A 14406-nucleotide genomic window follows, 5' to 3' on the forward strand; every position below is an offset into this window, starting at 1 on the left:
AAAACTACAAATTTAATCAACCAGTTTATTTACTTTAAGTTCATCCGTTATAAGCTAACTTATTAGATATCCTCTATTTTTTAACAAACAAAGTCTTATTTAGTCAAATAGTTTTTCTTACCGTGTCAAAATAAAAAAGAGATTTTTTATTTTATAATAAAGATATTCTTTTAAAAAATATGAGTAATCTCTCGGCGGTCTCAACTATAAACAAAAATATATTTTTTGTTTATTAAATAATTAAAATTAGGGAATACCGATCGTTAGTTAGTTCAGTGGTTATTGACGCTAAACCTCGTAGGGAGAACCACGGTTTGATCCCCGAAACTACGATTGGGAGGGAGTTGAGACCACTTGTGTTAGAACTGACCCCCGAACCAAATTAAATTGATGGTGGAAGCAAAAAAAAAGGAGGATTATAAAAATAAATTAAAAAAGAGATCATATTAACTAGTGTCCGGTGGTACTAGCTAAAATATTTAAAAGAGATAAATTTTATATTTAAAAAAGCATTTCCTATATTTTTAAAATAAATTACCCAAATTCTGATATTATCTCACATTATTAATTTTTTCAACGGCATTTTTCTAATAAAATTATCTTTCAAGTTTCTAGAAGTGAATTGCTCTTTATTAAATATTTCTATTTCTGTTTTACAAATAAGGTAAAAATGATATGGAAAAATCATAAATAACAATCCAGCAAAAGAAAACCGAGACATAGTAGGGTTTCCCAATTTCCATCATAATCTATTCTCCCTCTATATTTTTACCGAGCCAAATTTTAATTTAAAATATTAAATATCAAAATAAAAATCAGAAAAGACAACTCATAGTTTACAGATAAGACAGCTTCATTACAGCTTTGATGCACTTTTTTCTTTCCAAACAAACAAAGTCAAATACTTCTTCTCTCTCTCTCTCTCAACTCAACAACAACAACACAAACCATCACTACTACAAAACCTCCTTCACTCTACACGGCACGTCGCTTTGACTCATAATCGCAATCACAGATCTCGTGATCGTCGATCGAAATGGACGGTTACGACGGAACCGTTAGACTCGGTGCTATTAACATGAAGTATGATCGCGGCGACTTTGACTCCGGCGCCGATGTATCAGTTTCTTCTCCGGTCACCAAACAAAAAGCCGCTGCCGCTAAACAATTCATTGAGAATCATTACAAGAATTATCTTCAAGGATTGCAGGATCGTAAAGATAGGTACATAACTACCTAACTAGATAACTACCTACTACTACTACTATTGGCATTTCACTATTTCACATATTTATTACTTTCACTTTGTGATCTTCGCTATTTAATAGCATGTGTAAGTTTAGTTTCAACGCGTTGAAAATTAATCAATAAACCTTCTGTACGAGTTTATTAATTTAGTATTTAGCGTATAGTAATAGGTTTTTAGATTATATTTGGATTAGTATAAGATTATTTGCATTTAAATATTCAGTTTATCTGTAATTTGGTGTATGACTATGGTTCTATCTGGCCAAAAATAGCATAAATAATTGATAAGCTAGTTTATAACATATGAACTTATAACGATTAAGCTAGCTGATTGAATTTGTAGTGTTTGGTAGGACTAATTTATAAATATGAAATGACACATAAAAAAATATGTTTAATTAATATTTAATTTTTTTCAATTAAGATGACAAGGGTAAAATTGGAAGAAAAATTGATAAGCTATAAGCTAGTAAGAATAAGCTGGTCAGAAAAATGTTTTACCAAACATTTTTTTTGCAATATGAGTTTATAAGCTGTAAGCCATAAGCTAAAATTTTGGCATTGTCAAAGAGAGCCTATGTCTCTGTTTGGTAAAAAATAGCGGATAGCTGATAAGCTAGTTTATAGCGAATAGCTGATAAGCTAGCTTATAGCGAATAGCTGATAAGCTAACTTATAGCGAATAGCTTATAAGCTAGCTTTTAGCTTATAGCGAATAAGCTAGCTGATTGAATTTGTAGTGTTTGGTAAAATTAGCGGTTGAACTACCTTATAAGTATGAAATGACATAAAAAAGATATGTTTAATTAATATTTAATTTTTTTCAAGTAAGATGATAGTGGTAAAATTGGAAGAAAAAATGAAAAGCTATAAGCTCATAAGCTACTTGAAATAGCGTTTGAAAAATAAGCTATAAACTAGTAAAATAAGCTATAAGCTCTTTTTTAAAAACTGTTACCAAACAGAGCTTTTAGCTTATAAGCTAAAAGCTAAAAGCTAGCTTATTGGCCTTACTAAACAGAGCCTATGTGATGATTATGATAATGTTATGTTGAATTTATGTGATATCAAGTGTTGTTAATTGAAATTTGTTATTGCTCTGTTTTAGACGTAGAGCGCTTCAAAGGAAAGTGCAGGAATCTCAACTGCCAGCGGAAGAGCAGGAGGTGATGATGAGGAATTTGGAGCGTAAAGAAACCGAGTACATGAGACTTCAGAGACGTAAAATTGGAATCGATGATTTCGAGCAATTAACAGTAATTGGTAAAGGTGCTTTTGGTGAGGTATATAAACATAATCAAGCCATGGATTAGTATTAATTTTACTTCATAAGTTTTTGGTTCCTTTAATGCATTACTATAAGTTGTTAGCTTTTTTGAAAAATGTAGGTGAGGTTATGTCGTGCTAAAAGTACAGGAGAGATTTTTGCCATGAAGAAATTGAAGAAGTCAGAGATGCTTAGCCGTGGACAGGTACTTGCTGTCAAACTTTGCACATACTAATTTGATGCATTAATCTTCAAAATTATACCAGTTAGTTGATGGAGAAAAGAAGCAAAAATTACATATTATCAGTGTTTTGCCCAATTTCCTCCATGTAATTAATTTCATTAATACTTCCTTAATTAAACTAACTGATGTTGTGTTGGTTTGACTTTTGTTTTGTATAAATGGTAAAATTTGAGTTTAACTCCCAACATTAATGTATCCAGCTGGATGCCTTGCTAGTTTCCATTTTTAGTATATAATTGTGATTTGTTAGTAAACTGGTATTTTATATGGATACATTTATTTTGTGTAGTTTTTCATATTTGTTAATCAATAAATAGTATCTTATTTTTGCAACTGTCTTTATATTACTATATTACTATAAGTCATTGTGCAATCACCAAACTTGATTCTTCTTTATACATTCATGCTGTTTCAGCAGTTTTGTTGCTTTACAATTTTATTTATCTGTCATGAAGCTGATGCCACATGTACTTCGACAGCGGATAAAAATTTAATAAAATAGTCATTTTAAGCTTTGGGGTTCAATAATTATATACAGGTTAAGAATTTCAATGCAAGAATAGAAAAAATTATCTAGGAAGTTAAAATTTCTCCTTTGGAGTTTGGAATCAATTAGTGTGCTTATATTTACATTGTGATGTCATTCTAATTTAGGTGGAACATGTACGATCTGAGAGGAACTTGCTGGCAGAGGTTGATAGCAGATGCATTGTAAAGCTCCATTATTCATTCCAAGATTCAGATTTCCTATATCTCATCATGGAATATTTACCAGGCGGTGACATTATGACATTGTTAATGAGAGAAGATATTCTTTCAGAAAATGTTGCTCGTTTCTACATTGCTGAAAGTATTCTTGCTATCCACTCAATACATCAGCACAACTATGTACATAGGTATGATTATTTTTGAACTGTTCAGTTATTGTTCTATTGGTTGGCAATAGCCAGTTTATGCATAAGCATAACAGACTATGAGTTGTGGGCAGAGAACACTTGGAAGGTACAGCCGCTTTGTCTAGCAAATATAAAACACTGTCTGCTCTAAAGTAGTAAAAAACACAGTATCTTACATGTAAGTTGCTTACCATACTAACAAGGAATGCAGATGTTGAGCAGAGCTTATGCGATTTATATTTAGCTTGTCATCAGATTATAAAAGACTATAGTCAGGGACACTCTCTTCAGTAGTTGTCCACTTTTTTGCTGCTGTGAAATTATTTATATTAAATTATTGTACAGTCAACTGGTTGTTCAATAATGTTAGAGAGAGTTTTTAGGTGATCAAAATAGATTCACCAAAGCCATATTTACCAAACATACGTAAGATTATATGTAACACACTAACATGTATCTGGAGGAATATTTCAAAATTTATTGAGATTAAGTAGTCTTATGCTGAGTTGAAGGTATTTTGCTTGTAGGGATATAAAACCAGATAACCTTATACTGGATAAAAATGGTCATTTGAAGCTTTCAGACTTTGGCTTATGTAAGACTCTTGATGACAAGTATTCAACAATTTTATTGGAAAATGAAGATTTAATTGGTCAAGAGTCAACTAGTGAACCTGAAGGATATTTTGTATCCCCTTGGTTGATGCCAAAGGAACAACTACAACAGTGGAAACGTAATCGCCGTGCATTGGTATGAGTCTCCCTAATTTAAAGTTCCTAGTGGTGTAACAGACAAATAGTTGAAGTATATCGATTAGTGTTTAAGTGTTTGTTTGAATTAATTTATTTGGTTTTGGAAACTGTTTACAATCAAAATCTTCCCGGGAACGTTTTTTACTTTCAAAAAGGGAAATCAAATCCAAAATTGCTTTTACTTCTATTCAAAATTTATCATGCCATTGCTATCTAATATTAAGTGGCATTTTTTTATTTTTATTTTTTATTTTTTTTATATTTAAACTACAAAGTCTGTTAACTTGATCAACTTTTACGCTTCATCAGGCATATTCAACGGTTGGAACTCTTGATTACATGGCTCCTGAAGTTTTGCTCAAGAAGGGGTATGGAATTGAGTGTGATTGGTGGTCTCTTGGGGCAATCTTGTATGAGATGCTTGTTGGATATCCTCCATTTTGTTCTGATGATCCAAGAATGACCTGCCGTAAGGTATTGCAGTTGATTGAATTATCTATCCTCCCTATATCTTTTATATTAAATATTCCTAACAAACTGGTGTTTCCGTGTTGTGTCAGATTGTGAACTGGAAAACATGCCTGAAATTCCCTGAAGAACCCAAGATATCAGCCGAAGCTAAGGATCTCATCTGTCGCTTACTATGTGATGTTGACACAAGACTAGGAACGAGAGGTGTAGATGAAATAAAGGTAACATCTCATAGGAATAATGTGTGTTTAGGTGACTGCTCGAAAAATGTGATTTTGAATGGAATTGTTTTTTGTAAAATTGATTTGGTTACAATTGAGTTTAAAGTAAAATAATTTTTGTTTGATTATTTTTACTTTAAAAGTTAGTTTGATGTAAAACGTGCTGTAAAATTTCCAACTCAATGCAAAAGCTACTTTTATCACTCCGAGGCAAATCAATTTGCATTCCAAAATATTTGGCATGACAGTAACTAAACATCCTGTTTGATTAACCTTTTGGAGAGGGCCCAACGTGATTTTTACTAAAGCAAACATGTTGCTTTGGTAAAAAGTGCATTGGGAAGTGTCAAGTTTCTAAGAACTTGGGAACCCTTCCTTAAAAACTATCAAGGGGGAAGAACCAAACTAGTTGAATACTTCACCGAGCATTCCATACTACTCGATGTGGGATTTGGGTAGCGGGCACGCCACAATACCCAAGTCCCTTTCAAGAAGTTTTTTTTTCCCTTCCAATTTCCTATTTTCAGTAAAATCATGTTTGACAGGAAGCAAAATCAATTATGATACTCTACTGTGAAACCAAACACACAAAGCCTGGTTATTATGACAATTCATTAAAATACTAACCATATTCGTTATTTGGTTTTCCTTCTCTCAAGCTATTTATTCTAGTTAGGAAATCGACGATTCCTTGGAAGTCAGGCAGTTAGTGTTATGCTGTTAGAAGATTCCAAATACTAATAATCTGCACGAGTCAACTTTAAACATAGTAGCCCTTGTTTTTCAGGCTCATCCATGGTTCAAGTGCATTCAGTGGGACATGCTTTATGAATTGGAAGCTGCATATAAACCTACAGTTATTGGAGACTTGGACACACAAAACTTTGAGAAGTTTCCTGATGTAAGTACATATTACAGTAAAGTCTGTGCATTGGAAATGTGTGGAAATTTATTCACATGATATAATTTCTTGTAAGCGCTAAAATCATTTGATTACCAAAATATTAAATATGTAAAGAAAATATGTCATTATGCATGTGCATATCCTAAATGGTTTAGTTATGTGTTTTTTCAATTTTTGTACCCATCTTCATCTTAATGCAAATAATCGTTCCTGCTACTGTTCAATTATGGCCAGCCTCAGGTCTCTTGCATGGATGACACATAAACCCCATGTTGCCTTCTTCTCAAACAGAAATTCAATATTTTATTTAGAAGGGGGTAACAAGGATCCAATTCCTAACCGTTGGATCATAAAACCTCTAATGCACCAACGTTCCTAAAAGTTTAAGTTGTTGGATAGATTACAGTAAATGGTTACTGTTTTAATTCTCAAATGCAAGCTGGCATTACCATCTTTTTGTATCTATATATTAATGTAGTATTAATATAGATTATGGAAGTAACATTCCTAAACCAATTCTTAACGATGCTATAAGAATCAGTGATCCATGCTGTAAATGGTTTTTATTCAGATGCGATTCATATTAGGCCTTATTATATTGTTGGGTGCTTCTAACTGATCTCAGTAGTGGGAAAATGCTTTATTTGCTGTTGTTGTTGGTGCTATAAAAATTGGTTAAGTTTCAAAGTGATGAAGAAAATGCTAACAAAAAAATAAGCATATATTTCTTCTTTGAAATTGTTTCCCCACCAATCTTTTACAAAGAAATGTTATTTGATATTGGATTGTCTAAATTTTCTCTCTCACGTGTTTCAAATCTCACCTTTAAAAATTTTCTTCTCCCAATTTTCATGTTAAAACCCTCTCCCACCCATTTTGTATTCAAGGGTCCAGACCCCACTCCCCTGTCATGTCACTGAATGGGATCCGCATGTGATGTGTGTTGTTTGGACCTTTCCTTTCAATTTTATTAGCATGTGCAGGCAATGAGTCGGTAACAGAATATTTTCCAAAATTGTAGCTTTTGGATATTATTGAGCCTTTTAGTTGATATATGTCTTCTACTTTTCACACTTTGTAAGCACATCTAAACTTGCTATTTCCATAATTTGCAGGTAGGTCCACCATCCGTAACAGAAACCGTGGGACCTTGGAGAAAGGTATTTTTTTAAGCTTTTAATTTATTGAACTAATAAGCAGGAGCTTGCATGCTTGTCCTTGTTCATGACATATTGACATATATTTGTATGTGGGTGTGCGGGCGTACATTTAACTTTATTAACCTTTCACCTTTCTTTTTGAAAAAGAATTATGTCTGGCTCCTGTTACATTTAGTATTTACTGATCAAAGATGAAGGTTATTTTGATAAGAATAATGCTAGCAACACACTTTTTAACAAACACACTCCAACACACTCTTTTTTATTGGTTGAAATTCACATGGGTCCCATAAAAAAATGTGGACCCATATAACTTTTATGGGACCCATATAAATTTTAACTAATAAAAAAAAGTGTGTTAGAGTGTGTTTGTTATTGGAGTGTGTTGCTAGCACTCCTCTTTTGATAAACATGATCAGTAGTGCAGCACTGTATGTCTTTCCGTGTTATTAAACTTTTTTTTTGTCGTGTTTATTCCTCTCGAAACTTTCCTTCGATCTGTTAATTGTAGCACATTGCTGGTGTCTTTGAACTTTTCCATGCCATACATATGAGTGCTGGTGCAAATGTACAAAAAAAAAAGCACTTCCTTTTGATTGCACCATATCTTTAACTAATAACTCGGACAATTTATTTATTTTTAAAAATAATTTTGTCTGCCTCTTGTTACATTTACTGATAGTCATAGTTTAGTTGACTACATTTTCTGGGTTAGAATGTTAATTTGATGAAAAAGTTCACTAATATTCTGCTGGATAAGAAAAGTCTAGCAAAATCAGTTTGTCCTCTATTTCTGTGTTATTGTCTAAGTTGTTCTTCTGGAAACATTGCATTAGTAGGTCTTGTAAAGCTGAAACACGTCTGTTGTTGTTTTTGAACAGTTTCCTGCTTGCTTGATAATTTACTTTATCTTTAAAGTTGCGAAGTTGTGATTTTTTTCCCAATACTTGCAGATGTTGACATCCAAAGACACTAATTTCATTGGATATACTTTTAAGAAATCCGATATCCTTAAATCGATTGAAAGTACAGGTATGCAACTTTTGATGCTTCATACTATTGTAGGACAAAGCATAGTTTTGGACAATGATTTCCTGGATTTAAGTTTATATTAAGTAAGAAAAGCTGGAGAGTGAGATAATTATTTTGCTAACAAAACTTGGGAGACTGAGATGATTATTTTTCTAACAAAACTTAGGAAACTGAGATGGTTATTTTGCTAACAAAACTTGGGAGACCGAGATAAGGTAAGAGAATCATCCTGGATATTGGGAGAAAGAACTCAAACTAACTCTATAAAGACGGGGTGATGCAGGACAGTTTGCAAGATATCTTGGGAATTGATAATTTTTGCGGCACTTGTATAGACCATGGAGCAACATAAAATGACACAAAAAAATGACATCTAAATCTAACTGTTCTCATGAATAAAATCTGGGGAAATGCATTGGACAACAAAATTGTTCTGGCAAATGGATTTTTTGTCCATTAAATGAAATGTCGATCCTCCTATTGTTGTAAGCATGCCCTAGGAAGGCACCCACAAATAAAATAACTGCACCATAGTATGACCAAGAATATGACAAATACTTGTTGTGTGTTGACTACAAAACTGTCATTTGCTGCTTTAATTTTTTAGTAATCATTCTCAGATTTTAACATTATATTTTGCAGATGAGGATATCAGAGTAAATGGATCATCAAAATCCCCTTCCTTGATTTCCTTGTTAGGTATGATCATCCATACTCAGCACATGTATGTACACTATTAACTTGAGGCATGCACATTTGCACAATCTAATTTCTTCTGATGCACGAGCTAACAATATACATTGGAGCAAAGTTTCTTAATATGCTCTTTGGAGAAGAAATATCTTTAACTAATAAAATTTGCAAACAACAGCAGCACTTGTTCTCAGCACCTTTGTTTCTTCCAGTATTACCAATATTAATATTAGATCAACTCATGCTATTTTACGACATATGTTTTAACACACTGTATTCATGCAGGACGAATTGATTTGCAAGATACTGTCATTCCAGAAAGTGTACAGAAGCCAGAAACTTGAATCAAACCTTGCTTGTTTTTCATTTACTGGACCCTGTATTGTATTAATATAAGCTTAGCATTTGAAGATTGTATACAACTATATGTTAGAAAACAAGCATATTAAAAATTCAATGCAGGCAAGATTCGAGTAAGGTCATGAATCATGGGGGAGTTAATGCCACCGGGCTCATTTTCACTGCTTTCCAAGCTTCTCATACGATGATTGTCCTTCCATTTGGCATGAAGTCAAGCCTGTTTCTGTTCATATACAGTTCCACTTCCGTCTTGTCAATTTCAGTCCATTATTCTGTTAATTATAGAAAAAATTTTGTCTCTTATTTTTGTTGGTTTACAGATATTTTGATTAAGTTTTTGCAATACAATTTATTGTCTTTACGAATAATAATGGTGGTCCTTGGTCAAGCCCTAAGACTTTTTTTTCTTTTCCATATGATTCTGGTGAAATATTCAGAAAATGATAAACGAATTGTTAGTGTGTTTGGTGTAGGCTGTTTCTAAGCATAACTACATCAAACTTTGCCATAAATTATACTTGAATCACTTTCTTCTTGACAGTGTTCATTATTTTAATATGGATAAATAACTGAAAATTAATGTCAAAAGCAGTAAAAAGTTCCTAAAGGCCTAACTAAAACAGCAAAGACTCAAGATCTGGGTGAGATAATGGATGATGATGCTTAGCACGATGCTTATTATTTCCAACTGACTTCATTAATGGTATAATATAATAATGTTTCTTGTGAGCTTTTTGGTTTCATTTCTTTTAAGCTTCAAAGTCCTGTAACGAATATGATTTGTCGTACGTAGGTTTTTCCCGGTCGTTGTTTTCTATCCAGCAAACGGATTTTGAATTGTCGTGAACTGTATGGTTTGTTTGTGGGATCACATTTCGTCCTTTTGTTTATACTCACACTAAATTATAGACAAAATTAACCAAGAAAAATGGCTTATATATGTAATGCAAAGTATCCTTACTATTCATTTACAATTGAGGGATGTTTTAAGAATAATACCATTAATTATGGTGAAATTAGTTAAATTTTGCTTGTATTATAAAAACTTTTTTCTTTTTTGGATTAAAAGTGACAAACATTATCCGAAACTTACAGACATACAAACCGCGAGGTTCTGATTTAAACTTAGATAAAGTAACAAGGGGTGCGGGTCGGGTCGGGTCTCGGGTCAACAAATTGTGAAAAACCGGGCATGAACGGTTGCATACTGGCGGGTGCGGGTCTCTAAAATTCTATCTCTCCATAACCGAAACCGGCCGAACAACCATTAGATGTAAATTATTTTTTTTTCTTCTCTCCCTCTCAATCTCATATACTATTCTCTTTGTTATTTTTATCCATCTTTGATAAAAGATAAAAATGTTATATTTTACAAAGCTTATAATTAAAAATATGGTGATGAAGAAGGTGAGAAAAATATTATAATATATATATATATTCTAGATCTATTTTAATTTCTACGTCTCTTCTACTTGATATTTTATTGTCTTTAGATCTACATATTAAAAGAAAGTAACTGCATCTAACCCTCTTTGTTTTTTAATTTATTTCGTCTATCTTTTTGTTGCATTGTGTACGAGGTATTAAACTATTCGAAAATTAGGAATTTTTGGAGAATGAATGAGTTTTAGATGTAAACAAAGTTGATATAACCCGTAATAACCGACATGTTCAACCCACCACCCGTATGACCCGAACCCGAACAAACCGAAGATATAAACGGTCGGAATTGGGTCCAAATTAAATGATTGCGGTTTTTATCGATTTAGTAATTTTCGACCCGAACCCAACCGAAACCGACCAATGCTCAGGCCTAAGTAACAATTTGAGTTAGAACTTAAAAACAATATAAAAAACTTGTTTTGTATAAAAAGAAGAATTTAGACATTTTTGGTTTAAGGTGAAATTATGCACCACTCTAACCCGGTTAAGTGTGTTTTTGAAAAACACCATCGTTAATGTGAACTAAAAATTATGCGTTGAATTTAAACCACTACATTTGATCTAGTGGTAAGAAATTACATGTTAAATTCTAGTAAAAAACTCTAGACTTATTATGATGGTGGCACTGCTCAACCAAACACATGTTAAATCAGCTAGTTTAGCAACTCATACATTAATGTATACCGTATCAAATGACTTTCTAAAAAGCTTAATATAATCTTTAATCCTTGAGCTGATTGTTTTTCTTTTATTTGAACCGATTTGATAGAAGCCCAACTTATAGCCGAACTAGTTAGCTGGATGCCTTATATAATATATAATAAAAATAATAATTTACCTTAGTCACGTTGAACTTTATCAAAATCATATGCTGCTTCTATTATGCACAAGTTCATCAAGTGGTGCACGGTGCACCACTTATCAATAATTCGATAACGAATATAAATTTTACAAAATTCAATGTTGGATGTAAAGTTTATATCACATAGATTATCCATATAAATTTTAAAAAAATTGAAAATCATTTGATATGTCATTGAGACCTATCAAAATTAACGGTATTTAATAAACCGTTAATTTTGATGAGTCTCAATAACATATCCAATGATTTTCAATTTTTTTAAAATTTATATGGATGATCTATACGATATAAACTTTCTATCCAACGATGAATTTTATAAAATTTGTATTCGTTATAGAGTTATTGACAACTGGTGCACCGTGCACCACTTGTCATACTCTTTCATTTTAGCCAAAGCCCAAAATCATAATGTTAAACAAAATAAAAAATAAAAATATTTTACTTACTTAATTTTTTCAAAAAGAAATTTACAACTATAAATTTCTTTGCATATTTTTTTTTCTTTCTCTTTTCATAGAAAGTCTTAGTTGGGCACATACCCAACACATGGCATTTAGGCACATGCAATGAAATTTTGACAGCACATAAACAATGATTTTTTTTATAAAAAAAATGAAAAAGTGTTTTTCTTCTCTCTCCCACAGTATTCATTTCCGTCTTCTTTCTCCCAAATCACTGCAACAACCAAAATGTTTCCATTTCTTCCAAACAAATCAAAAAACATATCTCCCTTTAATCAACCTTCTCTTGGAGCTATCTCCAATCTCAATAAGAAAAACCAAAATTTCATAAAATCAACAACAACAAAAAAGAAACAGCAACAACACAATTAAATAAATAAAATAAAAGATTGGAAAAAAATAAGATCTAGTGAAGATGGAATCAAGTCTGCATCTCGAAGAAGACGAAAATTGTAGTGAAGATGAAACCAAGTCTGCAATCTCTTTTGCATCTGTTCTCGTATTGTCTCTCGATTTGCTTAGTATGATGCAAAAAATTTGTCAAAAAATTGAAATAGACTCCTTTTTTTTTTAGTTAGATTTTGCTGTTTTTTTTATATTAATGACGATGAAAACGAAGATGAAGATGTAATGGAGAAAACATGTTGAGAAGGTAAGGATGTTGCTGTGATCTAGAAAAGAAACAATGGAAGAGAAAGAAGAGAAGACGGAAGAGCGGAGAAAAGAAAGAAACAATGGAAGAACAAGAAACACTTTTTCATTTTTTTTAAAAAAAAGATCATTGTTTATGTGTTGTCAAAATTTGATTTGATGTGCCTATATCCCATGTGTTGGGTTCGTGCCCAACTAAGACTTTCTCCTCTTTTCATATAATTTTATTGTAAGTAAAATCCAAATCCAAAATATCTGTTTGTCCTTTTCAACCAATTTCACTCAATCACTTCCAAAACAATTAGTTCCGACAGAACAAAAGTACAGTTGCACAGATAAAATATCTAGCAGCGTGCAGGTCCATAACATAAAGTATAGTACATTATTTTCATATATCGTATAAATGTAATACAGTACAAATACAATAATAAAAAACCCTATGGTATTTCAAAAAATAATATACAAAATAATTTTAAAATATGCTGTGTGATATTTTATAAGAGGACAGAATAATAACACGTATATTTAAATATCTCAGCAGAACAGTAGCAGTAACCAGTTGACAAAACAACCTTATGTATTGTTCTAAAGTAGGTTTGAGATTTTAGAGTATATTTTTTAATAAGTTTTATCTTTGAATTATTTTGGTGTCAATTTTTATATTGAATTAGTTTATATAAAATTTTTGTATGCATTAGTTGATCTTTAAATTGAATGGGCTCGTATCCCTCCCGTAAAATTTTCACTAGATGAAGTTCAGAGGCGTCTTTAACTTTTTGGAGACAGTGTGAAATTATTAAAAATAGGCTCTAATGAAAGAAAACATGCAAAAAATTCAAAAGAATTGTCATTGATTTAAATTAAAAATAACATCAATAACACTAAAAAATAATTATTTTTTCACTAATATAAAAAAAGTTTGATAAACCTCTGATAAAATTATAATATAGCAAGTAGTATAATGCACCTAAAACTTTATTCACAATATCTTTTAAGACATTTTATAATTAATAAATCCTTCATTTTAGAATAAAGAGAATGTTAAATATTTGAACTCTTACAATCCCTCATTTGAAAACTTACACTCCTTTATTTTATACTCTTATTTACTAATACTACTACTCTAAAAAAAATTTTGAGGCCCCAATTTTTGTGAGACCTTATGCCATAACCCATGTGACACACGAGCCTAACACACCTTTGATGAAGTTCGGTATCCATGACCTGAATTTCATTGTCAAATAATGTGACGGGAGAGGATCTCTCCCAAACTAAATGTAATTTTTTTTTTCTCCATCGGTATTCGGTTCACATGATAACTCAATTTGATTTGGAGGTCGATTTCTGACATCAAATAATTTCAACCTCCTCCTAATTACATTTGCAAGAGATCGAATCATAATTATTTCTACTAAATTCAACGTCGATTACCACTAAATTACGATCCATTTCCGATGGTATATTTAGTTAAAAAAATAGTCGACGGATTTTGAAGTGTAGTAATGTCTACGCCACATGAATAATATTATTATGATAATAATATAATAAGATAAAGAAATGTGAGGAAAAGGATAACAGATATTTTGGATGCCCCTAAGAAAATATCTACACCAGAAAGATAACCATGTTGGTAATCAAGGCAAAAACTGACGTGGCAATTGAATGGTCCCACGACACGTGTAAAAGCGCAGACAAATGCATTCTCTTTTTGTTCCAATCAACTTCACACCGTTTCAAATTT

General features: G+C 31.8%; 1 protein-coding gene across 1 annotated transcript; it reads left to right on the top strand.

Annotated features, from left to right (window-relative positions):
• The first annotated feature begins 831 nt into the window (after nucleotides 1–831).
• On the top strand, nucleotides 832–9636 carry LOC123897768 (serine/threonine-protein kinase tricornered). Its single transcript, XM_045948547.1, has 12 exons — nucleotides 832–1224; nucleotides 2357–2531; nucleotides 2637–2720; nucleotides 3414–3655; nucleotides 4183–4405; nucleotides 4717–4881; nucleotides 4968–5099; nucleotides 5887–6000; nucleotides 7119–7163; nucleotides 8117–8195; nucleotides 8838–8894; nucleotides 9174–9636. The coding sequence occupies exons 1-12, from the start codon at nucleotides 1037–1039 to the stop codon at nucleotides 9230–9232; spliced, it is 1563 nt and encodes a 520-aa protein (XP_045804503.1). The 5' UTR covers nucleotides 832–1036; the 3' UTR covers nucleotides 9233–9636.
• The last annotated feature ends 4770 nt before the right edge of the window (nucleotides 9637–14406 follow it).

This window comes from Trifolium pratense, linkage group LG1 (assembly GCF_020283565.1).
Source record: "Trifolium pratense cultivar HEN17-A07 linkage group LG1, ARS_RC_1.1, whole genome shotgun sequence".
In the NCBI taxonomy this organism is placed as follows: Eukaryota; Viridiplantae; Streptophyta; class Magnoliopsida; order Fabales; family Fabaceae; genus Trifolium; species Trifolium pratense.

Bases quoted from the DNA above. Each gene is read 5' to 3' on its own strand.
- LOC123897768 (XM_045948547.1), top strand. From the start codon at position 1,037: ATGGACGGTTACGACGGAACCGTTAGACTCGGTGCTATTAACATGAAG. The intron at 4,406-4,716 runs GTATGAGTCTCC...ACGCTTCATCAG, and splicing joins AACGTAATCGCCGTGCATTG to GCATATTCAACGGTTGGAAC. The intron at 8,196-8,837 runs GTATGCAACTTT...TATATTTTGCAG, and splicing joins TAAATCGATTGAAAGTACAG to ATGAGGATATCAGAGTAAAT.